General features: G+C 44.5%; 1 protein-coding gene and 1 long non-coding RNA gene across 11 annotated transcripts in view; both read right to left on the bottom strand.

Moving 5' to 3' along the window:
- Window positions 1–24003, bottom strand: part of CAMTA1 (calmodulin binding transcription activator 1) — a 323207-nt gene that overhangs the window by 274642 nt on the left and 24562 nt on the right. For 9 of the 10 annotated variants that reach the window (XM_040588315.1, XM_040588301.1, XM_040588306.1 and 6 more), the window contains one exon: window positions 17862–17980. In XM_040588315.1, coding sequence (XP_040444249.1) covers window positions 17862–17980 — 119 coding nt within the window. Of the gene's footprint in view, window positions 1–6665; window positions 6820–8185; window positions 8266–17861; window positions 17981–24003 lie in introns of those variants that run through there. The other variant, XM_040588309.1, reaches the window with a different exon arrangement.
- Window positions 8189–17855, bottom strand: LOC121085545. The gene is made up of 2 exons (XR_005827101.1): window positions 9476–17855; window positions 8189–8764 (listed from the first exon to the last, which is right to left on the bottom strand). It is a non-coding gene; the product is annotated as an uncharacterized LOC121085545 (long non-coding RNA).

The following is a 24003-nucleotide window of genomic DNA, read 5'->3' as shown; positions in this document are numbered from 1 at the left end:
CTTTATCTCACGGCCATTAAAAGAAGGAATCGGAGCATCCATATTCTGTATGACAGAATTAGATTTAATCCCCCCCACGTGTTTTAGAGGTCATCCCAAAGATAAGTCTCTACTCTAGTTACATAATCCTCAGCTTAAAAAGTTTATTTAAAAAAAAAAATAAATGTGACAGGGACTAGAAAGGAGCAGGGCTGGGGGCAGAGCGGAAGCTTGAGGTGGAGGAGAACAGCCTGCAGCTCTCCCTGGGGTGGGGGTTCATTTTCTTTTCAATGATGGTATTTAATTCCCGTTTGAAGCAGCACCCCGGCGGAAGAAAGCAGCGTGTGGGAAACACTATGTAACCGGCCTTGTCAAATAAAAGTATTTTGGCGCAGTGTAAGTATACCAAAGGAATAACCTCTTTCATCTAAAATATTGGAAAGAAAAGTTCCACAGCTAAGAACTAGAGAGGGCTTTCTCTGTTATTTGTCATTAGCCTTTCCGATCAGGCTGAGCGCAACGGTCTAATTTACAAAGTATTTTAGGACAGAACCTGGAGGTTCTACTTGCAACCAAACGGATTTTGCAGCTTCTGCACATTAGATATTCCCTACACAGACAAGAAAGGGGCGCTCCGAGGCTCGCCAGTGAGCAGCCATGCGACCCGTTGGCCATGGAGGACGCTCATGGTGAAGGGTCCCAGCGCCCACCACAAGCGGGAGGCGGTAACAGACCCCGGACGCTTTGCCGGTTACCGCTGCGGTGCCTGAGCGTGTTGGTTTTCTTGCGGGTGTCACTTGCAGCCCCGACACCTCCACGTGAGAGCCCACCTGTGCGGGCAGCAGGGACGCGGGCAGTGCCGCAGCAGCGCTGGACCTCTCCCCGCACCCCACCCAGGGGACGAGTCGTGGGCTGTCCTTGCCGAACGACATAGCTTTTGGCTTCCCTATAATCGCCGTTTCCTCAAAACTCGGATCTTCCCTGCAAACTCTGCACATTAAATGCCTTCACAGCACCCTCCTGTGGGGATTCCGCGTCCGTACAGAGACGGGGGCAGCTAGAAATGGGGCGTGCGAAGGAAATCATCCTCCTCCTCCTCGGGCTACGGTGGCAGGCACAGGCAGCAGAAGCCACCTTTGCCGGTGGCTCCAAGCGTGCCAGGCTGTCCTGCCGGCACATGCCACGTCCCCGGTCGCTGAGCGCGGCTGGGGTTACGAAGCGATGCCAAATGCACCGCAGCCACCAGGCGAGCAGGGGGTACGGCCAGCAGCACCTCCGCTCGGTGTGCATGGCGTGAAACTATCCCACAGGTTTGTCTATAACTTCCCGATTCACAAAACCAAGTAATGACAGGCAATTAAAAAAAAAAAAGAAAAAGAAAAAAAAAGGTTAAAGCAGATCTTCCCCATAGTAACCACCAACAAATGAAAACATCCCCTCGACTCTTTCCCCAAGGTTTGCAGTTGCGACCCAAACAGGGTATGGTAATGTTTAAAAACCTGCTCTCAAATCTAGAGAAATCTCCATTTAGCAGGATGTTATTTTGGAATCACTTAAGCCGTAATAATTCTGTTTTCGTGGTGATGCTGCATTTTAATTCAGATACTTGAAAGCGTTTTTATCATCAGCTACAGTGGTTTTATGCAACGCTTTGCCATCGCGCTGAAAACCAGACAGTTCACTAATTTCTAAGAGGAGCAAGACTTGAGAGTTTATAATTGTTAGGTTAATAAACATTTAAGTTTTGAAAAAAAAGTTCATCTGTTACTTACACTGTTGATTTACAGCGTTCAGACATACAGAAATCACACAGACATCATACACCTTCTCACTTTTTGCAAGAACGCTGTAAAATTAAGAGCTGAATAAATCTTGAATCTGAACTATTGATTATCCTTTAGGTTATGTTGTAATTTAACGTGCCTCACAAGACTTGCAGAGCGCACAGAGATCAATTCACTTGTGCAACGTGCAATGAGAGCATTTATATGGCATTATTCACTTCCAAAGTATCTCACACCAAATTAATTAATCTTAATACACGATGCTTCTGCAGGAACAGTTTTTTGCTTCCCAAATCAATAGCATTTAAAACAAAAAAACAACAAACAAATGAATATTAGGTGAAACACACAGACAACTACCTGATACTGTAGATGCTTTGAAGTGAGGCAGTAGTGACCGCAGGAGGGATGCTATTCCCTCATTTACTTTTTCCTCCACCTAACAAGGCAAGTTCTTTCCACACACTTATTACTTGGTAATGACTGCTTTCCCTCGTCAAGAGGAATCGCACACTGCTACCCGTCGCTGGAGCACACAAATATTCTGTCAGGAAAAAAAACGTTCGCTTACGAAGAGCAAAACTACAAATGCAGCCAGTGCCCGTTTGCCATGGTTGAGGCTGCAGAGGATGGCGGGTTCCAGGAGCACCGAGGTGGCACATCACCCGTGCAGCCACAGGGCATGCAAAGGGAAAACATGGCACAAAATCTGTGAGTCAGGCACGCTGCGGGCAGGCACCTGGCGTGCGGCATTGGTAGCACTGCTGCCCACACGCCTGTGCTGTACGCCCAGCGGCTCAGGTCCTGGCGCAGTGAAAGTTTCCAGACAGGACCACAACCTGCGTCAGTGTAGATGGATGTGTCAGTGTGGATGGACACACATCTAGAGAGTGGCAAAGAAATAAAAGTGTGTGGTGGGTTTCCAGTTATGATTTAAAAAATACTTGTATTTGGTGAGTTTTCAGTTATGGTTTTAAGTTTTCAACCTAGAAGCCTTGGAAAAAACCTGTACTTGGAACCATTCATCTCCCTCAGTTATCCCTAAACAGAATAATAATTGAACAAGCTGCATTAGATGCACTTTGCATTGCCAACCACTGAAATACTGCGAGGATGCGATATACTCCAGATTGATTTCAACACGTAGAATCAATTGGAAATGAGCTACTGGAGATGAGCATCTAGTTCGGAAAATTCACGTGCAAAACTACAATTAAAAAATTGCCTTTCCATGGCTGAAAAGTCTTTTCAGATTATCATACTGGACAGTAACTAAACCCACCTCTTGACAGTTAAAAATTCACTGCCATCATGAACTATGGGAAAGCGAGAGCTGCTCAGTGCATCGCCTCTAGCTTGCTACCACCACATTCCAGCATCACCAAGATCTACGGCTGCTCTTCCAAGGCAAAGAAAGGCTGAGGACGATGGCAAGCGCGTGTGTGGAGGTGAGGGGGGAAATCCATCCAGCAGAACCCAGAAAGGCAGAGCGAGCAGACGTGGCAGCACTGAGCAGGCAGGCACTGCAGCAAGACAAACCAAGACCATGATTTTGTTGTTACTGTGCCACAATGTGTGTGTCCAGAAGGCTGGTACCAGGTAGGAGCCTCTCATCGTTAACAGATGTAAGACATTACTCATTATTACTAGCGTTGGAGAGTACAGCATCCTCCAGGGAGTAGCAGCAGTATTTTCTGGATGAGAACACTCCATTTCTACCTTAAAGAACATCAATTCTTCCGCCACTACCCAGCCTTGCTTAATGGATAGCAGAGCTATTCCCAGCTACAAAGAAAGCATGTCCTAAATAAATGGAGAAGAGAAAGGCAAATAAAACGTTTGATAATAAAGTCTTGCAAGCCGCAGTCTCTTACAGGAGGGAAATAACCTCAACAGCTGGAAGGACAGCTTTCCTCCCATCAAGGTCAGATCTTCCAAAGGAAGGGAGGCCACCAGGTAGCACGCAGCTTGGCCCCAACCCAGCCGGTATCTCAGAGTACTGCTCCCCATCTGCTTCCTTCTACACATCTCCAAGGAGAGGAGCGGATGCCCAAGCACGAACCCTTGTTAGAAGCTCGCGTGTTGATCCAACTACTGAATTGGCAATTTCATAGCCTCTCCTCAGCCCACCGCCCTGCTAAGGCACGAGGACCGAGGAAGGTGGGAAGTTAACAGAGTGGCTCAGGTGAAGCAGTAGTAGAGCTTCTCATCAGGCATTTACATTCGAGTGCCGCAGCACCTTCCCCTTCCAGGTCCCTCACAAAGAATGGAGAAAGGCAAGTTTTAGTATTTGTTTTGTACGTTCATCACAACAGGAACATAAGCCAGATCTAGACTAGGTCCAAGTAATAATTACTGTAATTAGCGCTTCATTCATATAATTACCAGCAGACCCCATAACATTTTACAATGGAGGTAATTACCCATATTTTACAGCTGAGGAAACAGATACAGTGCAGGTGAATAACTTAAAAGAAATCATGTAAATCTGTGGCACAGCCAGAGACTGCAATTATCCTTATTCCCAGCCAAGGCTCTCCCCAATAATCCATGCTGTATTCACTTCTGTCTTGTGGGAAGGAATCCAGAGAAAATAAACACAAACGGGAATTTCCAATATCTAGGAGAGCTGAAAAGCAGACAAGTCAAACCTGAAGGAGAAATAAAAACACATTTTTATCACCGAACATTTTCTCACCCAAGCTCTGCAGCTAAGAGTGAAGGAAAGACAGAGGACCCTAAGCTCCAGCACGGACAGAAAGCCAAATGCGGGGTTTTGACTGCTACAGGAGTTCTACTGCTGTAAGCAGAGTAAAAGCAGAAGCACAAGATCGCCTCACCCCTTCAGCACCCATAGACCTCCACACTTTTTGAGAATGTAAAGATTACAGCAACAGCAGTAACTAAATTATTGAAGGGCTTTGCAAACAATATATGCAGAGAACAGCAAGCGGGGCGAGAAGCCTGGGAAACTGACCCCAACCCCCGGGGAGAAGGTCCCCAAGAAGTCGACGGCCAGGGCACCAGCTCTCCCACCGGTGGCCGGGCACCACTGCCGCGAGGCTGGCACGGCACACCAGCCTTCCTCCAAAAAGCGACCATTCCCCTTCCCTTCCAGGCACGAGGGCAACAGGATTCTCATCCCGAAGCTGCCAGCCCTCCACCGCAGGAGCAGGGCATGGCTGCCCACTTGTTACGAGCACTGGGTACCGACAGGTTCTGTACAGAAATCTGCGTTTTCTCAGGTGCAAAATTGGGCGGGGGGCAGGGGTGTAGAGTCTGTCCTGGATGCTTTTTCATCCTGCATGTTTGGATGAGTTTCATTACTAACAGGATAAGAAAGCCACTGTTTGCTTGTGTTGACCGATACATCTGTTTTTCAGAGTAGTCCAGACTGAAGTGAGCCATTTGTCTGTTGCCTATGTGTATTTTATTGCATGAACAGCACATACAGATGACTGATACCCAGGTGTGTCTATTAGGTTGAATAAAGCAGATTAGGTTAATCTGACCCCAGCTGCATTACCTGAACAGCAAGAAGACATGCAATGTTCTAAATCTAGTAAATGTGCCAAGTATTTCATTTCAGCCATTTAGCCTTATGTTAAGGTTAGTATATAAAAGCATCCAGCAGTACAAGATGTTGCATAAATATCAAAATTAAGACTTGTTTCAGGAGTGGATGTTATCAATATTCTGGCTTTGAATAACAGAAAAACCTTGTAGGCAGGAACAAATCTCTCAATAGAGCATTCTCTTAATATTTAAATAGACAAATGTTTTGCTTTGCCAACATTTTGCAGCATTGTGTAGTTCTTTGATTAAGCGTTTGAAGAAAACATGTATTTTCGCTCCTGTTCAGTAAAAAACAAGCTCAGTAAAATGAATTCAGTTCCGTCACCTCCTGCCATAAAACAGACAACTGTTGCTGATGTTCCCTACTGTCACCCAGTAATCCTACAGCAGAAACCCAAAGACAAACTTTAAGCTGGTGTAAATGGTAATGCCACTGCCGTGTTAGTGAAGCAGCTTTTCTTACTAGCATTTACTGTTGTTTAAACTGAGACCAATTCCAACCCTCCCTTTCCAAGGGCTCTACCTCCTCCTTCCACAGCAGGTCTAGCATCCTGGAAGCCTGTGCAATAGCTAATCAGGCGTAATCCATATTCATTACGCTGATTTCTGTGAATAACCATCTGTGCCTAACAGAATACTTGGAAAGATCATGAAGAAGAAAGCATGCACTATCCTGTGTCACCCAAACACCTTGCGAGATATACCCAACTACTCCCATCGCTAAGAACGCTTACCTTATGAAAAGAAGGCTGGATGGACATGACAAAATATCTCCTGAAACAAGAAATTCCAGCTATCTTTTAACCTCATGTGTTTTTATATTGACTCCAATTCCCAACACCAGACATTTTTATTCCATCGCTTTTTTTTTTTTCCCTTTGCAATTTGTTCTACCAGGAGGCAGCTGAAAGCCAGCCCTCTGTACAGAGAGAGATTCCCTTTCGTTTCCAGATGTCTAAATAAAGGTTTTTTAAAAATTGCTTTCCTAGAAAGTCAAGGCATTCATGTCTAACTGCTGCTGATATAAAATGTGTTACAAGGAGGAGAAAAATAGTCTTCAAGGAGTTTTCTTGAGCAAAAATAAATATTTTTTCCACTGAGTTTTAAAAACCCTGTTCCAAAAGACTGAAGAAATAGCTCAAGATGATTTTGGAGGATCATACTTCTCAGGCTGACAGGCAGCATTAAAACCAGGGTAAAAGCCAAATCCCAGCTATCCAAAGCACATTCGATGTAGGAGCTAGAGCCTTGTATACCAGAATCAATGACTCTCAGCCTAAAAAAAACCCTGAAATCTGGAACAAGAGGGGAAAAGGAAAAAAACACCTGAACGCTTCAAATGCCAGTGCAGGCTACGATGTCCAGCTTGGCTCCTAACCACGGGGTCAAAGAGAAACACGTACATCAACACGGAGGAGATACTGGGCAGCAGAACATGGTGCATACTGGTTGTAACTGCCACGTTACTTAACAGGTGACTCTGCAAACACAATGAAGGGCAGTTTGAAAACAGAGATCTTGCTGGTTAAGCACAAAGATTAGTGCCAGAACTACCGTCTTCTCAACCACAGATGCTAATTAAAAATAGGAGATGTTTCCTGAAAGAGACTCGGGTGACGATGGTGTGCCCCCAACACTCAGGGGGAAAACCCTCCGAGCCCTGCAGAGGGCTGGCAGGTAAATGAGGTGGCTGAGACCCCACGGCTCAGCAGCAGCCCCGGACCATCAGCAGGAGGGTCTTCAGATGGGCTTCAGCCTCCTCCAAAAGAGGTCGGACACAGGCAGCGGCCAGACGAGGTCAGCGGAGCCGACTCGGAACATGTGAACAGCTCACTACCATTTTAATCTGCAGGTCTAATGAACAGTGTGAAGTTTTATAAGCATCAACAAGGCTCAGGGAAGACCTAAATCCATTTCAGCGCTCATTTAGCAGCTTCATCAGTGTGCAATTAAAACTTCAGCATTAAATGTTAGAGAATAAAATAATGAGGCACTTAAAAAATAATCTGTACTTCAGTGGGCCGTGCTCAGTAGATTTCATATGATCATTTACAAGATAAAAACAGAATCTGGCCAAAACCTGTCTTATACACCAGTACCCTTTCAATGGAAAAATGCAAAGAAAGAGCTACTAAACTTTGGAAGCTTTACTATCCCACGTACACTCGACACTGCTTCTTTAAGCACATCTGTGCTTAAAGCACATCTCAAAGCACTGATAACTTTCCTCTTGGCTTCAGTGATAATGTAAAAATAAATGTAAATTGAGTTTCAGTCGAGATTTTCATTTTGGTCTAAAGCCTAATCTTTTATTAAAATAGCTATCAGTTTTAAGCTGATGGTTAGGAAAAGTTATCTTCAGGACAAGGAACAAAATTTTAACAATAAAGAGCATTTCTTATTCATAAGAGTATCTTAAATGCTCCCATGATTACTCTGAGCTATGTGACTGAGTGGGAAGGGGGACAGGACCCAGCATATGTTTTAGTGACCAAAAGAACTGTAGAGAAATGCAAATTAAAACCAAAGATGTACAGAAATATCAAAATAAATTAGAGTAAGTACTGGGAGAACACAGGTCAAAAAAAGTAATGTGCTATACAGGAAACATACACACAGTTAAACTTAAAAGAAGCAAAAACCAATGAAAGTTATATACTTTATTTTTTTTAACAACTGAAATAATTTTTATTTAAGAAAAGCCAACATTACATCTCTTCATAGGGGGAAAAAAAAAAAAAAGACATTTGGGGAGGTCAAAGAATGCTACAGTTTAAAATGATGAAATGTTACAGCTTGCACACCAAAATTAAAAATGACATGAAATTAAAAAATGAAATGGTTACCAAAGTAATGCAGGTCAAGGGATCAAAGGTGAAGGGTCACACATTATTAAAAAGAAATCCAAAAGGGCGTCTGCATCAAGATCTCTGCAAAACAAAGGAGCTTCAGTGAGTAAAACTCGTACCTTCCACGGAATCCCATCAAAGCTCTCGCAATTCCCCGCACGGGGCAGCGCCCTCCGGCCGTCCTGCTCCCACCCGGGATGCTGCTGGCCCTCCTGCGCCGCCACCACCCTGCCGACCAACCTCAGCTTCAACCTCTACCAGCTCTTTTTAATAATTATTTTTTTTTTCCTTAAACCTCCCTGTAGAATGGCTTCTACAAGTCTTTCCATTTCCATACTGTGCACTGGCTTTTTACTATAGAAAAGGTGTTTTCGGAGCTCGGGAGAGACAGCAGCGCGGCTGGGGTGCTGGAGCCGGGATGCAGCAAGCACGCAGCCCCGCTGCAGCCCGACAGCCCCCTTCCCTACGGAGGCGGCCGCTTCGGTGAGAACACAGACGCTGTCAGTACAACTTCCAGGTCGCCTGTTTCCAAAGTATTACACACCCTTTTGCAAGAGTTTGCTTTAATCGTCGTAACTGTGGAAATACAGTGATTATTGACACACACGCACACTGAACTCCTAACATCATATCATATTGGTTGAACGCTACAATAAAAAAGTAATTCAAATGTGGTTACCAAGACAAAGGCCTCTCCTCCTGGAATTTCAATTACATAGAAGCTATAAAACAACCTTTGGTACCCATTCCCAAGCAAGATGCAGTCAATTATCTATACTAAATTTATGCAGAGAGCGTAATATTTACATCAGATAACTTTAGGAGAAAGACAACCACCAAGGGCATTACATCCCTTTTTGTTCCAGCGTCTCCCCCAGCCCTGGCAAGGCGTGACATTTCGGGAGCCTTTCAGCACGACTGGCATAGCTTCATGACTCAAGCCAAGAAACCAACCCACCCCACGAAACTGTGTCTTTGCAAGGCCAAGAAGCCACCAATGACAGAAAATCACCATCTTCAAAGCTGAGGTGTAGTTCAAAATTTGCCTCTGGATTCTTCCAGAAACACATCCTTCTGCATCGCTCCCGCTTTACGCGCATGGCAGGCGAGAGGCCCCCGGCCCAAGCGGGCAGGTCTGTACCTTTAACACCCCCCAGGCAGCACTCTCTGGCAAACTCTCCTGCGAAAGTTACTGTCACACACTGGAATTCAAACTTAAGTTCTTGCCATTGCTTCCAACATTTACCCATCCCAATTTTTGCGTACACTTTTCCACCGTTACCTCACCCGTGTGCTGAGGCTGGGTCCTTGAATCAATTTGCCCCACGGATCTGCGGAACGGGCTCATCCTGGAGGAAAGCGGTTTGGAAACCAAGTGACTTTGAAATAATTTGACAACAAAGGCAGAGATTTGCAGTGACTCAGCAGCTAATTAAGTCCAGAAGGTATTATCATGAATCATATGCTCAGGAAGACCCCGTCCCTCAGGAATTCCTCAAAGGAGGGAGATGGGGAATGAACACGGTCACCCTGTGGGCAGCTGCGGCAGTGGGGCAGGGGCTGCTGGCACAGGCAGCTCCGGTGCGGCTCCCGCAGCCCCCAACACCAGTCAGGCTCCCTCCTGACTTCTCAGGTAAGACAAAGTTTGCATAAAGATGAGTTTTAAAGAACTCCAAGACCATTTTGTGCCCGGGATGGCAGCCGACTCCAGTCAAGCGGGGCAGACCCGCAATGCCCAACACTCCACCAGCACTTTGCTAACTCCACTCTCCTGCCTACGGGGCAGCAAACAGCCCCCGGCTCCTCTGCTGATCACCCACCACCATGCTCATCAGCAACTGGGTACAGACCTTAATTCCAAGGGAACGAACACAGAGACTTTGTTTTCTATTCTTTTAAAAAATTACTATTTTTTTTTTATTTCTCCTCCACTGCAACAGATTCCTGCCCTCCCTGCCCCCCGGTACACTTTGTTCCCCCCAGTGATCACTCCTTATGCAGAAAAAACCACCAATTTCACTGTTGGTCCTTTTCCTTCAGTTCTACCCCTGCATAAAATCTCTGCTTTTATTGGCACTAATTTTTCCTTCATATCTAGTTTTAATTTTTCATCTAAATCCCCTGATTTTTCTTTTCAAAATGAAACAGCCACGCTCAGAAGTAGCGAACATGAGACCAAGACGACAGGATTTCAATCACTTACAAAATACAATATCCTCAAGTTTCCATTCATTTGACAAGTGAACCAATTCATTCGTGTTTATATATGCCAGTCCCTGGCAGAGAGACACTTACAATTGACTTTGTAAATTGACTTTGGTGTAACATTTTCCTTGTCAAATGCAATACAAAGTACAACTCGCCTAACACACCACTGAGTATTCCACTCTGTGCTGGGCAAGCCAGAGACCCAAATACGTGATGCAGCAGTACCTGCCGCTACCGTTGGTATTCCTATAGATAAACAGCTAAATGATAATTAAATTTACGGACTCTGCTGATTCTCATGTTTGAAAAAGGGCTTACATAACTGGTAACTCCAACTTTTTATTCCCCCTATACATCCTCTTTTGATACTATACTTCAGAGTATTCATGTACCATTAAAAGGATGAGCCGCAACAGCCGATGCAGGTTAGGAAAAGCACAGCAGATTTATCAATTGGAGGAAATAATATTCCACCTTATTTCCCTGCGTTCCTAGAGCAATCTACGATACCCTTTTTTTTGTGTGTGTGTGTGTTAAACATACAGTAGGCAACGGATCAGAGTCCATTCTTACAGAGAGTACACGCCTGGACACGCTTTTGTTGCCGCTGCACTATGGCTGCCTACACGACAGGCTTTCAGCAGAGGAACCTGGGGCGCCTCCCATGGCACAAACCAGACCGTCCCCTCTGAAAGGGCGGCTCAGGTTTGCTGGGAGGTTTTGCCCTCACACCCCAGACCTGGTCCTGCCTCCCCATCGCTTGGAGCAGCGCACAAAACCAGTATCTCCATCCCCTGAACGCCACCAGCACAGGCAGCTGTGTCTCTGCAGACAGGAGCAGGAGGGTACTCACTGTGAAGTCTGGATGCATGGCACGGCTGCAGGAGCACTCAAAGCAAACTGGACCAATTCCACTCCAAGCTAATTGCTAGAAAGCCTTAAAACTTGTAAAAATATTCAGAGGCATTTTCATAGGTTACTGATGTCAAAAAGTCAGCAAGCTAAATACCATCAGCATCTTACACTTTGTGTATAATATGCTAAACTAATTATGAAGAATTTTTTTCTTTAGCTATAATTAAGTCTAAAAAAAAGTTAATTTAATTAATTCAATTGAGTTTGCTTGGGGGAAAAAAAAATAACAGGAGGGCAGGACGTTATCCAAAAGAGTGTATTTCATCTGTTTGCTATGCTTTACAGGATTCAGTCTGGTCCCAGGACTCCAACACATTAACTGCACAGAAGTGCAAAATCAGCCATTTTTAAAGACTTATTATTATACAATTACAACGTTGGTCCTAACATTAACAAAAGGGAAGGAAAAAAGTTAAGATTTTCCGAAGAGGAAGATGAGGAATCTCTACTCAGCACAAACAGCAGAGCAGGTATTACTGTTTTTCTTGAAAACTGGCAGGAACAGTAACCTTTCAATTCTGCTAAATCACCGAGCCTGCTCACAACATTTACTAATTATGTAAACATAACTGAGAAACCGCAAAAGCAAAGCCAGTAGCAGATTTTCTGCTTTGTACATTAAGCAGAGTGCAGAATTTCATTAATTTCACAAAATAAACCCATAATGAAGTGCTTCTGTTCAAGAGAAATTTCCATCTCGTTCACTGATCAGTCTTAAATCCTAATCACACACGCAGCGAGAGAAGCCGCCCACATGTGCTAGACTGCACCAGTCAGGTGTACAAACAGCTTACTCCCCACTCAGCTCCACTCAGGGTGGAAATGTTAGTATTTCCTTTGATCTCACTTTCTGAGCTTTTTCTTCTCCTCTGCAGAATGTGGGTTTTCTGACGTTTCTGTTGGCCAAGGGGATGGACACGCTTTGGTAAGTGCCGTACCAATGGCTGGTAGAACATCCAACTAGTGACAAACTCTGCTGCCTTCCCCAGCTACAACACCTAGCAGAAGACCACCACCACCACTGAAACAAGGGGTGTGAATCCACACCAATGTTCTTGATTTTATAGATGCTCTGGCTCTTCCAGCACTTTAAAGACATTTAGGATCGATCATCAAGTCCAACCATTAACCTAGTACTGCCAAGGCCACCGCTAACACATGTCCCTAGGTGTGCCACATCTACACCTCTTTTACATACCTCCTATATAGGAAGCACGCACAAGCCAGGCTGCGACTGCTTCCCCACCACTCCTCCAGCCAAGGATCATCAGGCAGAACAGAAAGCAAGAAAACGTCTAATAATAGCATTTGCCAATACCACCGTTGTATTTTATACTCCGTGACCACACGGGCAGCAGGCAATTAGTCAAAATTAAATATTCTCATTGCTCTTAAGAGATCACAGAGCCGATGCAGGCTGCGAGGACGCTCTGTAAGTGCTCCATCAGCGCAGAGCTCCTGCAACAACAGCCAGCCTCTGCCTTTGGGGAACTCTGTGCTTCAGCAAAACACACCTGAGTTAACTTGAGCTTAATGAAACAAAAACACTGAGTAACTTTACAGTCCTCAGGAAACTGTAATGAGCACTGTTGCTTTCTGCATATTGCAGAGGGGATGCTGTGACCAGAACAGATGCCCCTTGCTCGCTCCGACTGTGGTGATGAGAAAAGCCGATCCCGTACACTCGCCCAACCCCTTGAATGTGTAACACAATAAGCTACTTCAGTAAATAACGTATGAACTGGTACAGAAATGTTGCAAAGTGTTACAATAAACTCTACCGTCCAGGGCATCCTTAAAACAAATAGGTGTTTTAAGTTTTCAGACATAAGAGCTAATTCTAAAAGGCACTTAAAAGCATTAAATAATAATAATAAAAAAAGTAGTATGTGTTACTGCTACCCGGAGTTGTACTTTGATGAACAAACTTGTCACAAGAGGAGCCGTCCCCGTTACGGGCTGCCTGATGTGTCTCTGCCAGGAGGCTGAGGGGGAACTGGAGACAGCAGGCAGCAGAGGACACATCGCTTTCACCCACCCCTTGCTGGCATTTCATAGCACAAAAGCCAGCACAAACACTCGAGAGTCACTTCCCAAATCAGTCTGAGTGTCTTACGTCCCTTGGGCAATTCTCCAAACCTTCAAGACCTGCGTGCTTTAAAGAAAAGACGGGAAATAACTTGATGTCAAGCAGAAAAGGAGAATGTCACTGTCGCACAAGCGAAACAAAAAAGCAAGACCACATCACAGATGGCACTGAGCAGGCGACTCAAGGTCCCCAGCGCAGCACTGTCAAAGAATTTCTTCCTATGCTAAATAATGCTCAGATACAGAGTTTCATAACTGCTTATTTGCACACTAGCAAGTAATACCTAAGCCTGAAATTTGTAAGAAGTTGATGCTAGATAGCACATTGGAGAACAGGTCGTTTCCGCCGTGCCCCTCAAGAAAAGCTTAAGCACACGAAGCAATTACTACTGGTTTTTTCTACTGTGGAAATTCTGGCCTTCTCCCAGCAGAGAACGTAAATATAGAGAACTGTCAGAAACAAAAGCCCTAGGTAGCATTTTACATTTCCGATGTTTAACTTTTTCTTCTTTCTCGTACTGCGTCATTAAGTGTTTACAAGGATGATTAATGACTGCGGCTGCCAACTCTATTAGTGAAAGGCATCTCTGCTCAAAGCTGCAATCCCGCGTTTGGCAAGCGCCATGCAGAGACAAGGTTACTCCGACACCCTTGGGCCCCTGCACCCACCCGCGCCGCCGAAAGCACAGGATGCATTTCCCATCCCACAGATGATGCCTCTTGCTGCCCAAAGTGATTAACGCTTAACGAGCCGACGACCTTCATCACCTCCGTTCAGGGACAAGGCGCGAGGGAGTGCCAACAGCCCTCGGGTCCCTTTGGCGAGAGCTCAGCTGATGCCAGCGCCGCGTGGCACTGCTTTGGCACCGCCGAAGGGACCAGAGACCCAGCCCTCCCAAACGCAGGCTCCCCCAGCACACCAAGCGAACTAGAAGCGGCACCGTGTCATAGGAAGCCTTTGCTCCATCCACTCACTAAAACCAAACCAGATCTGCATTATGCAAACACTGAAAAGGTTCAAAATGAACAACAACTAAAACCCAAGAGCAAGGAAATCCCTCACATGCACACAGCATTGCAGAATTTTCTGGCAATTAACTGATTTGTCCTAATGTGAGAAATCATATGAAAATCCCCTTTCTATCCTCCCCCAGAGCAAGAGAAATAAGCACACACACACTTTCACAGGCATCTCAAAAAATGTAAATCTGTAATTAAATTGGTTGGCTAAACTTATGATTTTGTATCTCTGGTTAAAAAAAATGAATTAGAAGGAACGTTTCCTTCACTAGGAAATATAAAACCACTATAAACTTGATTTAAGACTAGGTGACATCTTGATATGGAAATATATTTCCATCAAACATTTCAGTTAAAACTGCATAATCTGACAGAAAGCAAACATCTCGATAACGTGTTCTAAGCATTTTTAAATGCTCCATTTCTCTTGCTGTTCATCGTATTATTTTACTAAGTGTAAAGTCAACCACAACCTATTCAGCTCTCAAAGGATATTGTTTCTCCATCCCAATTACCCAATCCGGAGAAACGTATGACCATTATATCCTCAATCTGCAGATGAAAGCGTTCAGAAAAAGTTATTTGTGGCGTTCCCATGGCGATGCCCTGGTAGAGGAAAGAACAAACTCCAGCTGCTCCCTGACCTCCGCCTTCAGCACGACGGCAGCATCTTATTTGCAGATGCAAGAGAATCAGCAGCAGACTAAGCCTACACGCCAGCGTGCAACGCGTGCCCTTCATGCTGCCCACCAGCCCCAACCGCTGAACACACACGCCTGCGCTTCATTTCAAGGACCCGCAGATGCATGCAAGGGCCATGTTTCCATTCCCTTGAAACATCCCCGTGCAAAGTAGCAGAAAAAGCAACGTGTAAGGGCTTCGGAAAGCAGCCAGGTTGTAGCTGGGTTAGAAGGGATGCATCCCGCACCGCACCCCATACCAGTGCCCGTCGCGCTTGCATGTCAGAGAAATGTATGGTGAGACCAGACATCCGTGAGTTTGTCTGAGCACACAGGAGGAGTTTGAGGGAGGACAGCAATGTCACAGACATGTTCACATCTGTAAGGTACTCAACGTGTTTTATTTCTTCTACATCTTTTCATAAACCTCCCTATCAATGAGCCACCTCACCAGCAGTACCAGTGATTCTGAAATTAACAGAAAGATTCCAGAAGTACCACTGTATAAAATACATCTTTTTTATACATCTTTTTTCTTCTATATTTTACTTCTGTATTTTACAGCTTCTTCACCAGCACAGACAGAACACCTGTATACTCAGATAAAAAAAATACATTCCCCTAGGAATGACTCTGAAATGTAGTCCAACATTATTATTCAATTATACCCTAAGAAAAACCCAAGTTTTATAACAGCGAACAGAATTTAACTTCCAGGTTGGGGGTGGGGAGGGCAATAAAATCTGTAAGCTAAGCTCCCTCCTCCCCCGTAATTAACAGAAATTTTCCAAGACTTCATCTAGGCATAGGATTCTTCCTTTTTCTTTTTTTCTCCTCTGAGCTAACAAGGCCTAAAATCTCTGGCCACAAGAAAAGCTCTTCCTTCTAAATAATGCAATAGGGAAACTGCAACCGACACGCCACATAGGCTGGCAGAGACAGCACCAGTAACAACCCACATACAGAAGCAGCTCCTTGTCCCCACTGCGTGGCAGCCGCAGTGACAGATTTTGGAGGAAAGAGAGATACAAATGACTGTGACAAATTGACATTCAAAAAGACAGAAGTGGGATCGTTTTAGTTTTTTAACATACCAGCTGATGCTTTGCAATTATCAGCAAACAATCCGTCTAGAATTAAGGTATGAGACAAACACCTACAATATGCTGGCAAGCACCATCCAAACCATTCACTTTCCCCCTCTCCAGGACAGACACGTCCCTCAGAAGGGAGGCTACGTACCCATGTGTTTCTTCTAGCCTAATACACCTTGCAAGTGCCTACTCTTTCCCGTTTGCATCATGCTTATGAAGAATAAAGTTTTTCAGCTATATGATTAACTTTGTTTGCCACATCCTGTGCCCTGGGAAGCTACATGCACCAAACATTGTTCAAAAAGAAAAGCTGAAAGTCTGGGTGTGTGTAAATGTATACACAAGGCTCCAACGAGGGACAACAGAAATACTACAGAAAGCCACTAAAACCCAACGAGCTGCTTCCCATAATAAGAAGGAGCCACATTCTGCCAGAAACCAATGCAAAGAGCTTTCCTTCTCAACTGTCTTTGTCAAAACATCATCTTCTAGAGCCACTGAAATTGCTATTAGTCCGTGTCCTCTTCCCATTACTATAAACACAACCATAGAATAAACTGCAACCCACATTTTCTACAATTTACATTTCAATTCAAATGACCCACGACAAAAACATCTACACAGAAGAGCCAGTGCCAGCAGCTCCCCAAAAGGCCCCATAAATTCTGTCACAGTACTTGGTATGTTGAAACCAGAAAGGGGAGGGCAGGTAAAGGACTCCAACTTTGAAAAATACACACATGAAGCGATCCATATTTGATTTTGTGCTCAGCTTGCCACTTGCAGTCGTTAAACTCGTGAGTACAGTTTTTGTTAACACGTTTAGATGTTACGAATGACTCACTGGAGGGACACAAACAGCTAGCTTGCAGGAGGCAGGCACTAACTGAAGTTTTACAGTAATTTCACAAAGTCGGTTGCTTCTATTATGAAACAATTCCCACAAACATGGCAAAGGTACTGTAAGACAGTGCTACTGAAAACTAAAACTATACTATAGGTATCGCCGTGTAACTTCCAGCCTTGCTGCCCAGAGGGAATAAAGGCATGGGGATCATAGACCTATTTGGACTGCTCTTCAACTTGACCTTGGCCCACCAGACACCTGAATTTTAAATCATTCTGTTTCATTTCAATGATCCAAACCATGATGTGTTAACAGGAGACAGGCAAGCCAGCACATTCAGAGTAACGGGATTCCAGTGTAAAAGACCCCGAAACTCTGTCCCTCCCTATTCTTAACAAGGTTCCTCCAACACGAGTAAGCTAGTGACTTTCCAGGACCCCGCTGGGCAGGAAAGAACACACATTGTTTTTTGTTCGGAAGTCTTTACGCACTATAAGACAACACTTTGTTCCACACAGTACTAGAACACCTACCTAATTTTAAACAATTTTGAAACACGTCAATAAGATGATAAAAGATTTGACCCTCCGAGACAAGCGACATACGCACGCACACACACAAGCAATAGACTCCTGCTATACTAGTAGTCACCTTCCCCATTTGGCTTCAAGTCTAGTTTAATTCTCACCTTCAACATGTAATAGGTCTTTATTACAACAGGCTCCAGAGCCAGGGAGTTTGTACATGGCACACTCTCAAAAAATAATCCATAAGCATCAAATAAGCTGGTACATTCAAGAATAAATAAGAGATTTAACTACCTCATTAGTGTTCCAGCGGTGCCTCTCTTTCGGTAAACTTGAACATTTTGGTAGACATTCAAGCAGCTTCTTCGGTAAAAAGATTTTTACATGACTGCCATTGCTGTTCCCATGATCATCTAGAAAGAAGAGAAGACACATGATGTAGACACAGGAGACCAGATGGTTCCCACCAGCAGACCCTAGCTACAACAGGACTTGGAAACCCACTGGTTAACTTCTCAAAGAGCAGGCAATTTGTCATTGCAAAGCAGAACACGGCTTTCACTTGAAATGGCACCTTTATTTCAGAAGTATAAATACAGTTTAATTCCTTGTGGTTGCAAAGTTTGAGAAAAGCTTTGATGGATTTGTGCACGAGGAGCCTGTGTGTGTGCTTACCTATGCCTATTTTAGCTTATTATTTCCCTCAGTGACAAATTTTACAAGCAATAGCGACAAAACGTTACAGAAGCTGTGACCACAGCAGTATGACCTGCCAGGAAAGTCGTAAATGAAGTTCACACTCGACAGGATTTGCAAGTAAATAAGCACAAGAGCCCCAGTACCTGCTATAATTTTGTCAAGCTGCAGCAGAAATGCAGCTCAAGGTCCATTAGTTCATTTAAAACTAAAATGTGCTGTACCTGATTAAAAACAGGTTACTTTTCTTTCCACGGACAGCTCAGAAAGTAAATGTAGTTCCTCAACATAAGAGTGAGGCAGAGGCATGGATATCTTCCTACCTCACCACACCTGGGGGTCTCAAAACCAGAAATACCAAAGAAAACAAAACTATTCTTTGTGGTTGCTAAAATTGTAGGAAGTGCATTGATTCCCCTTAAAAAACAAAAGACGCACCCCAAAACCCCCCAAAGTCCAACAACAGCATGCAGAAGTCCCAGAAGCATGACCCTGACCCTCTATCACCACCTAAAGAATGCAAGCATCCACGAACAGCACATCTTCATGGACCAAATCAGCCCCTGCAGAAAAAGGAACTGGAGCAGCAGGACAGGACATCCCAGCCACAGCCTGGGAGCTTTCCTAGTTCTCCTTTCAAAACCCATCATCTCTGCCTTCTTCCACGATGCCCACACTTCGCGTGGCAGATGCTGGGCAGCGGTATACGAGTACACTTACTCAGTGACATTTTACCCTACAAAATTAATTTATAGTCATTTTCCATTTGGAAGTGTACAGAAAAAGGACATTAACTTTTTCCTTTTACACATCTAATCATTTATGTCATTAAACAGATGTCAGCATCATGATAAAACTCCCCTGCAATTACGCACAATACAGAAATTTCCCGTGACCTGCAGCAAACCAGAGAACCCGTCCCACAATCATTTTAGAAAGCGGGCGAAGAGCGCAAACCGGCAGCTAGACGTCCCTAGTATTTTTAAAGCTTGATTATACTCTTGGATGTGTCAAGTTCAACAATATACATGCTGTTAAATCAACTACTCGTGCAAGCACAGCAGATGAGTTTACAAGATAAGCAGCGATGTGTATGATAAACGTGAGCTGCTCTATAATTTACGAGTCCTGTGCGCTCCCTGAGTTATTGGGAACTTTCCTGTACGACTGCGTTAGACTAAATCAACAGGGTTGCCAGCTCCGTGCTTCTTCCTGGGTGAACAAGCAGTCGGGCAGCATTGATCTTCGCTGAAGTGGTAAAGGAATCGGGAAGAAGGTTCTCTCAGTTGGTTTTTTTTGTATACCACTCCAGGATTTCTAGCCTGACACTGCATATCTCAGATCATTACTCTACAGGGCTTTCTGGTCACATCTTTTTCCCAGTCAACGTTCCACGCATGTGATCATCACCTTTGTTATTTCCCACCACCCCGGGCAGCTCAAAGCTTCACAGACATGCACGTCATGACACTTGGGGCTACCCATGCAGAGAGAGCAACGTGCCCGGGGCAGAGAACCGAGGCGGGTAGGGCCCCATTGCAACAGCAGCCCCCAGCCTTTCCCACCAGTATTTCCAGAGGCACCGTCCAAGTGAGCGGGTACCTACTTCACGCTTCCTGCATTAATTTTATACCATTTTCACATCTCATTCAAAATATTGCATCGCACTACATTCAATTCATTAAGGCGGCAAAGTATTTTACAGCACACATTATTGCTTTTATCAGCCAAACTACATCCCCAGTTACATCTCATCAGCTTATTTTCCATGGGCACATTCTAATTGACATTAATTGTATTACTTCCCCTTACCTCCGTATCAGTCAAGTCCTCTATCATTCATTCCATTATTTTGCAGGGCTGGCAGACCTCTAATTATTCAGCTCGTTTTATTAACTTTCTTCCACTGTCATCAATTACCAGTATTATTAATCCAGAAAGTGCCTATGGATAATAGATCCCTTAAAAATGTTTTGGTAGAAGTTACCAGAACTTGCTGACTCTAAACCTTCCGACTCCTGTTGTTAGCATCTTGTACTTTTGCATTATTATAGCAAGGGAAGGTCATTTCCATCGCCCTGTAACGTGCCTACATCTCACGTACGCTCCCCTTTTCTGCGTTTAGCAATGACATTTCTTCATTCCAAAAAACCCCCAACCTGGAAAACAACAACTGCTGCCTGTCTCCATCTGACAGGCTTCTCGTTAAAGAACCCTCCAGCCGCGTGGTCAGAACGAGACACAATAATCGTGCTATGGGAAGGGAATCCTAAATTCAGCCACCTCTGGAACAGGCATGACCTTGGAGAAGGACGAAGCGGGCCAAGCAGTGGTGAGGAGTAACAAGAGTGTGCCTTGCCCCGAACGATGCACGCACACTTGCTTTACAACTCACCTTTCCACCCACTGGCACCGTTCATGACGTATTCCCGAGTGGAGGAAGATCCGTGCAGGTAAAACAGGGAAGCTGGACACCGAAGAGGAGGCTTGCTCTGCCGGCTGCAGGAACAGTGCTGGCAGCCCCTGGCTACCCCCGGACCTCCACCCCACCTTCCCTCGGACCACATTTTGGCGCTGGCAGATCCCCCACCCCACGCGGGAGCTGTGCCCCTGCCTGCAGACCCGCTACCCCACTGCACACATTCCTCCAAACAAGCTTTTGCTTTGCTATTCACATTCCTCACAAAAAATATCGCAAACCTTTCAACCAAAATACATTTTTAGGGAGGTGGAGCACAAAAAAAAAAAAAGAAGGTTGTCTTTTCATTTGAATCAAATCTGTCATTTCTAGTCTCCCCGATGTACCCACTCACCTACTACAGAGTCTTCTGATAAAGGCAGAGGAATGAGAATCAACATCACTCAGCAACCAGGCCAAGCTTTCAGAGTAGCCAGCATGCACTCCAGAGGAAATAGTATACATTTATTTAGAATTAAAATGTCCTCTGTAGTGTGGGAAAAAAAAACCTGCAACTGCAAATTTGATTTTACTGTCCAAATCCAGGCCAGATTTGTACTTGAACTTTCTTCCCTGTATTATTTTTGCTATGGGTCCAACCTACAACACTGTGACCTGCAAACCTATCCAGTGTCGATAAAAAGTGCTTTTGCAAGCAAAGCTGCATTTGCACAAGGAGGATTTGCCAGTAAAGCTGTATCGACACGGGGGGACTTCAGTGCAAAGCTGGCCACAGCTCAAAAATGCTTCCCAAGACATGCACAGCCCATTCAGAACGCTACAATAAGGAAGCTATATACTAAAATCTAGCAGCCTGCAACGTAACTTGTTATAATTCAGGATGAAACTCCAAAATTTAAGTTCCATTAGCAATCTTCCAAGATTACTTATTAGCAAAGCAGAAACTTGCGTAAAATTAAGAAAGTACAACTATTATAAAGTTCATGGAAAGTTCCATATTAATTATACCACATAAACCCTTCGTAATTTTATGGGTTTCTTCATGCTCCTTGCACTTTATCCTCCCAAGGGATGCAACATGGACCATAAAACTTTAAAGCGCACAACAGCAAATCACACAGCGAGTCTGTGCTCTACCCCTGCTCTCCAAACAATCCCCTCCCTGCCCCCCCCGTTCTTTTTTCTTTTAACTGGTTCTTAAATCTTCTGTGATCCAGAAGGTGAATTTAGATCTGGAAACCATTTAACTACCACAGTTTGTCAATATAACATATAATTGGAGAGTACAGAAATGGCTGAATGGGTGTTGATCAACTGCTGATTTGCAGACAGTTCTATACTGGAAATAAATATAAGGAATAAGCCTATAAAATCACGAACACAAGTTTTATAAACCCATTATTATGAAGCGATAACTTAGGGTTGGCCACCTCCTTAACTACCTCACAAGAGAGGTAAAAGGTGGTTAAACGTTACAAATAGGCTCTTTCATATAAAACAAACAGCTAAAATAACCATGTAATTATTAGCTACTTAAATGGAACGGGAGGGCATCCAGTTAACCGCGATGCCACTCACCACACTGCTGCTTGAGCAGAACCCAGGAAATACAGCTCGGATGCGGCACCCATCCACGCGGAGCAAGCGGAGGCTGCCCGAAGCCATCCAGCCCCTGGCATAAGGCAGTATTAACCTGTGTGCCAGCCCCCTCGCAAGGAAAAGAAATGACTGCATGCCTTATTTAAGGGAGTTCAGAGGTAGCCATGTCAATACCCAACGCAGAAGCCCACCGCCCTTATTTTGGAGCCGTGGGTCTCAACCCTGTCGGCTTTCCTGCAATTCCCTCCCCTGTGCAAAAAGCCACTCTTCCAATGACTAGTCCTTCTGAAGATATACAAAGACATAGACAAAAATGTAAGTCAAGATATCCAGATTTAGTCAAAAGATATTAATTTCTTTTACATATTGGTATTTCCCACTGATTGATTCAGCTCTGCTAGGTCCTAGGCTGTGGGCAGGAGTACAAAGTCCCCTTGAATTCCCACATTCTTTCACTTGCTGACCTCTGGATGCAGACAAAACCAGTCAATTCAATCTGGCAGAATGAAATGCAAAGAATTATCCTCGATCAAAACATCTGAAGGACTGGCATGCTATTTCTCATCGTTAAACTTCATTCCTGGCATTTCCAATCAGTAAACAAGTAGCAATATAAGCAAAACCAACAGCTTTTGGTCTGTTTTCTAGAAATATTTGGACGATTACAGTTGTAAATCTCTTGGCAACAAAAGCAGATTTCTAAATATCAATAGAGGGTGGCTAAGATAAGATAACCAGGTCCAGCTCTACAGTGCCGCTTTCTCAGCGCGGCTCCGCCGGGAGCCAGCACCTGAGCCAAGGCATTCCCGATCCTTCACTGCACACGGCACAGGACGTGAGCAGCCCCAGAAGCTGCCTGGGGGCTGAGGGGAGGACACAAGGGAAGAGTAAACAGTTCAGGCAAAGGTAAAAAACCTGAAATGGGAGCAAGAGAGGATGGACACACAAAGCAGCACACATGCAGCTGGGCAGCAAAACACGAGGAACACCTGCAAGGATGAGGAGGAGATCACAGGAATGGCAGTAGTATCAAGAACGAGCAACAAAATAATCCTCCTCTAGCAAGTTACAGACTCTAGCCTAGTTTCTTGGAATATTTGTGATAACTATTTTCTTGCTATGACAAGCTCTACAAGCCCATTCTAAAACTCAGAAATACAAATGTAGCTAAAACTCGGTTGCTGCGTATCAGCATCCCGGTGCTCCCCGTCAGGAACGCACTACTTCTAAGTTATTTTATCCTTTTCACATAGCAGAAAGTTTCTTGACATTTTATAACTGAATTCAATTTAAACAACACAGTTCTGTAAAACTGCAAATGGTGCGTTTTGGGGAAGAGTCGATAGCACAATTCTTCTTAATGAAAGCCTACGCGCTGGTTGAGAAGGCCTGGTTTACACAATTAGCTATTTATTTCTTACACTGTACATTTATCACTGTGCTCAGCACTCAGGAGCCTACTTCCCCCAACCAGCAAAAGTGGCTGCTCTATTTCACAGGCTCCTCTTTTCCTCTCCCGCCTTAGCAGGCAGTTTGAAGCACCCTGCTAACCACACAAGAAAGGAGAATTTGGTTCAATTCAGAAGGGGCACAAAAGTAACCGTTTTAAAAGCAATCCCTGGCAGCGCTGAAACTGTGCCGTCGCTTCAGGTTTCTCCTGCAGCTCCAAAGTGTGTTCACGCGTGACTTTCACCGTGTTGCTTTTAAACATGACAAGCGCAA

This window comes from Falco naumanni, chromosome 3, assembly GCF_017639655.2.
Source record: "Falco naumanni isolate bFalNau1 chromosome 3, bFalNau1.pat, whole genome shotgun sequence".
Taxonomy (NCBI): domain Eukaryota; kingdom Metazoa; phylum Chordata; class Aves; order Falconiformes; family Falconidae; genus Falco; species Falco naumanni.
Note: the sequence above shows the minus strand (reverse complement) of the source record. Positions and strands in the feature narration are given on the sequence as shown.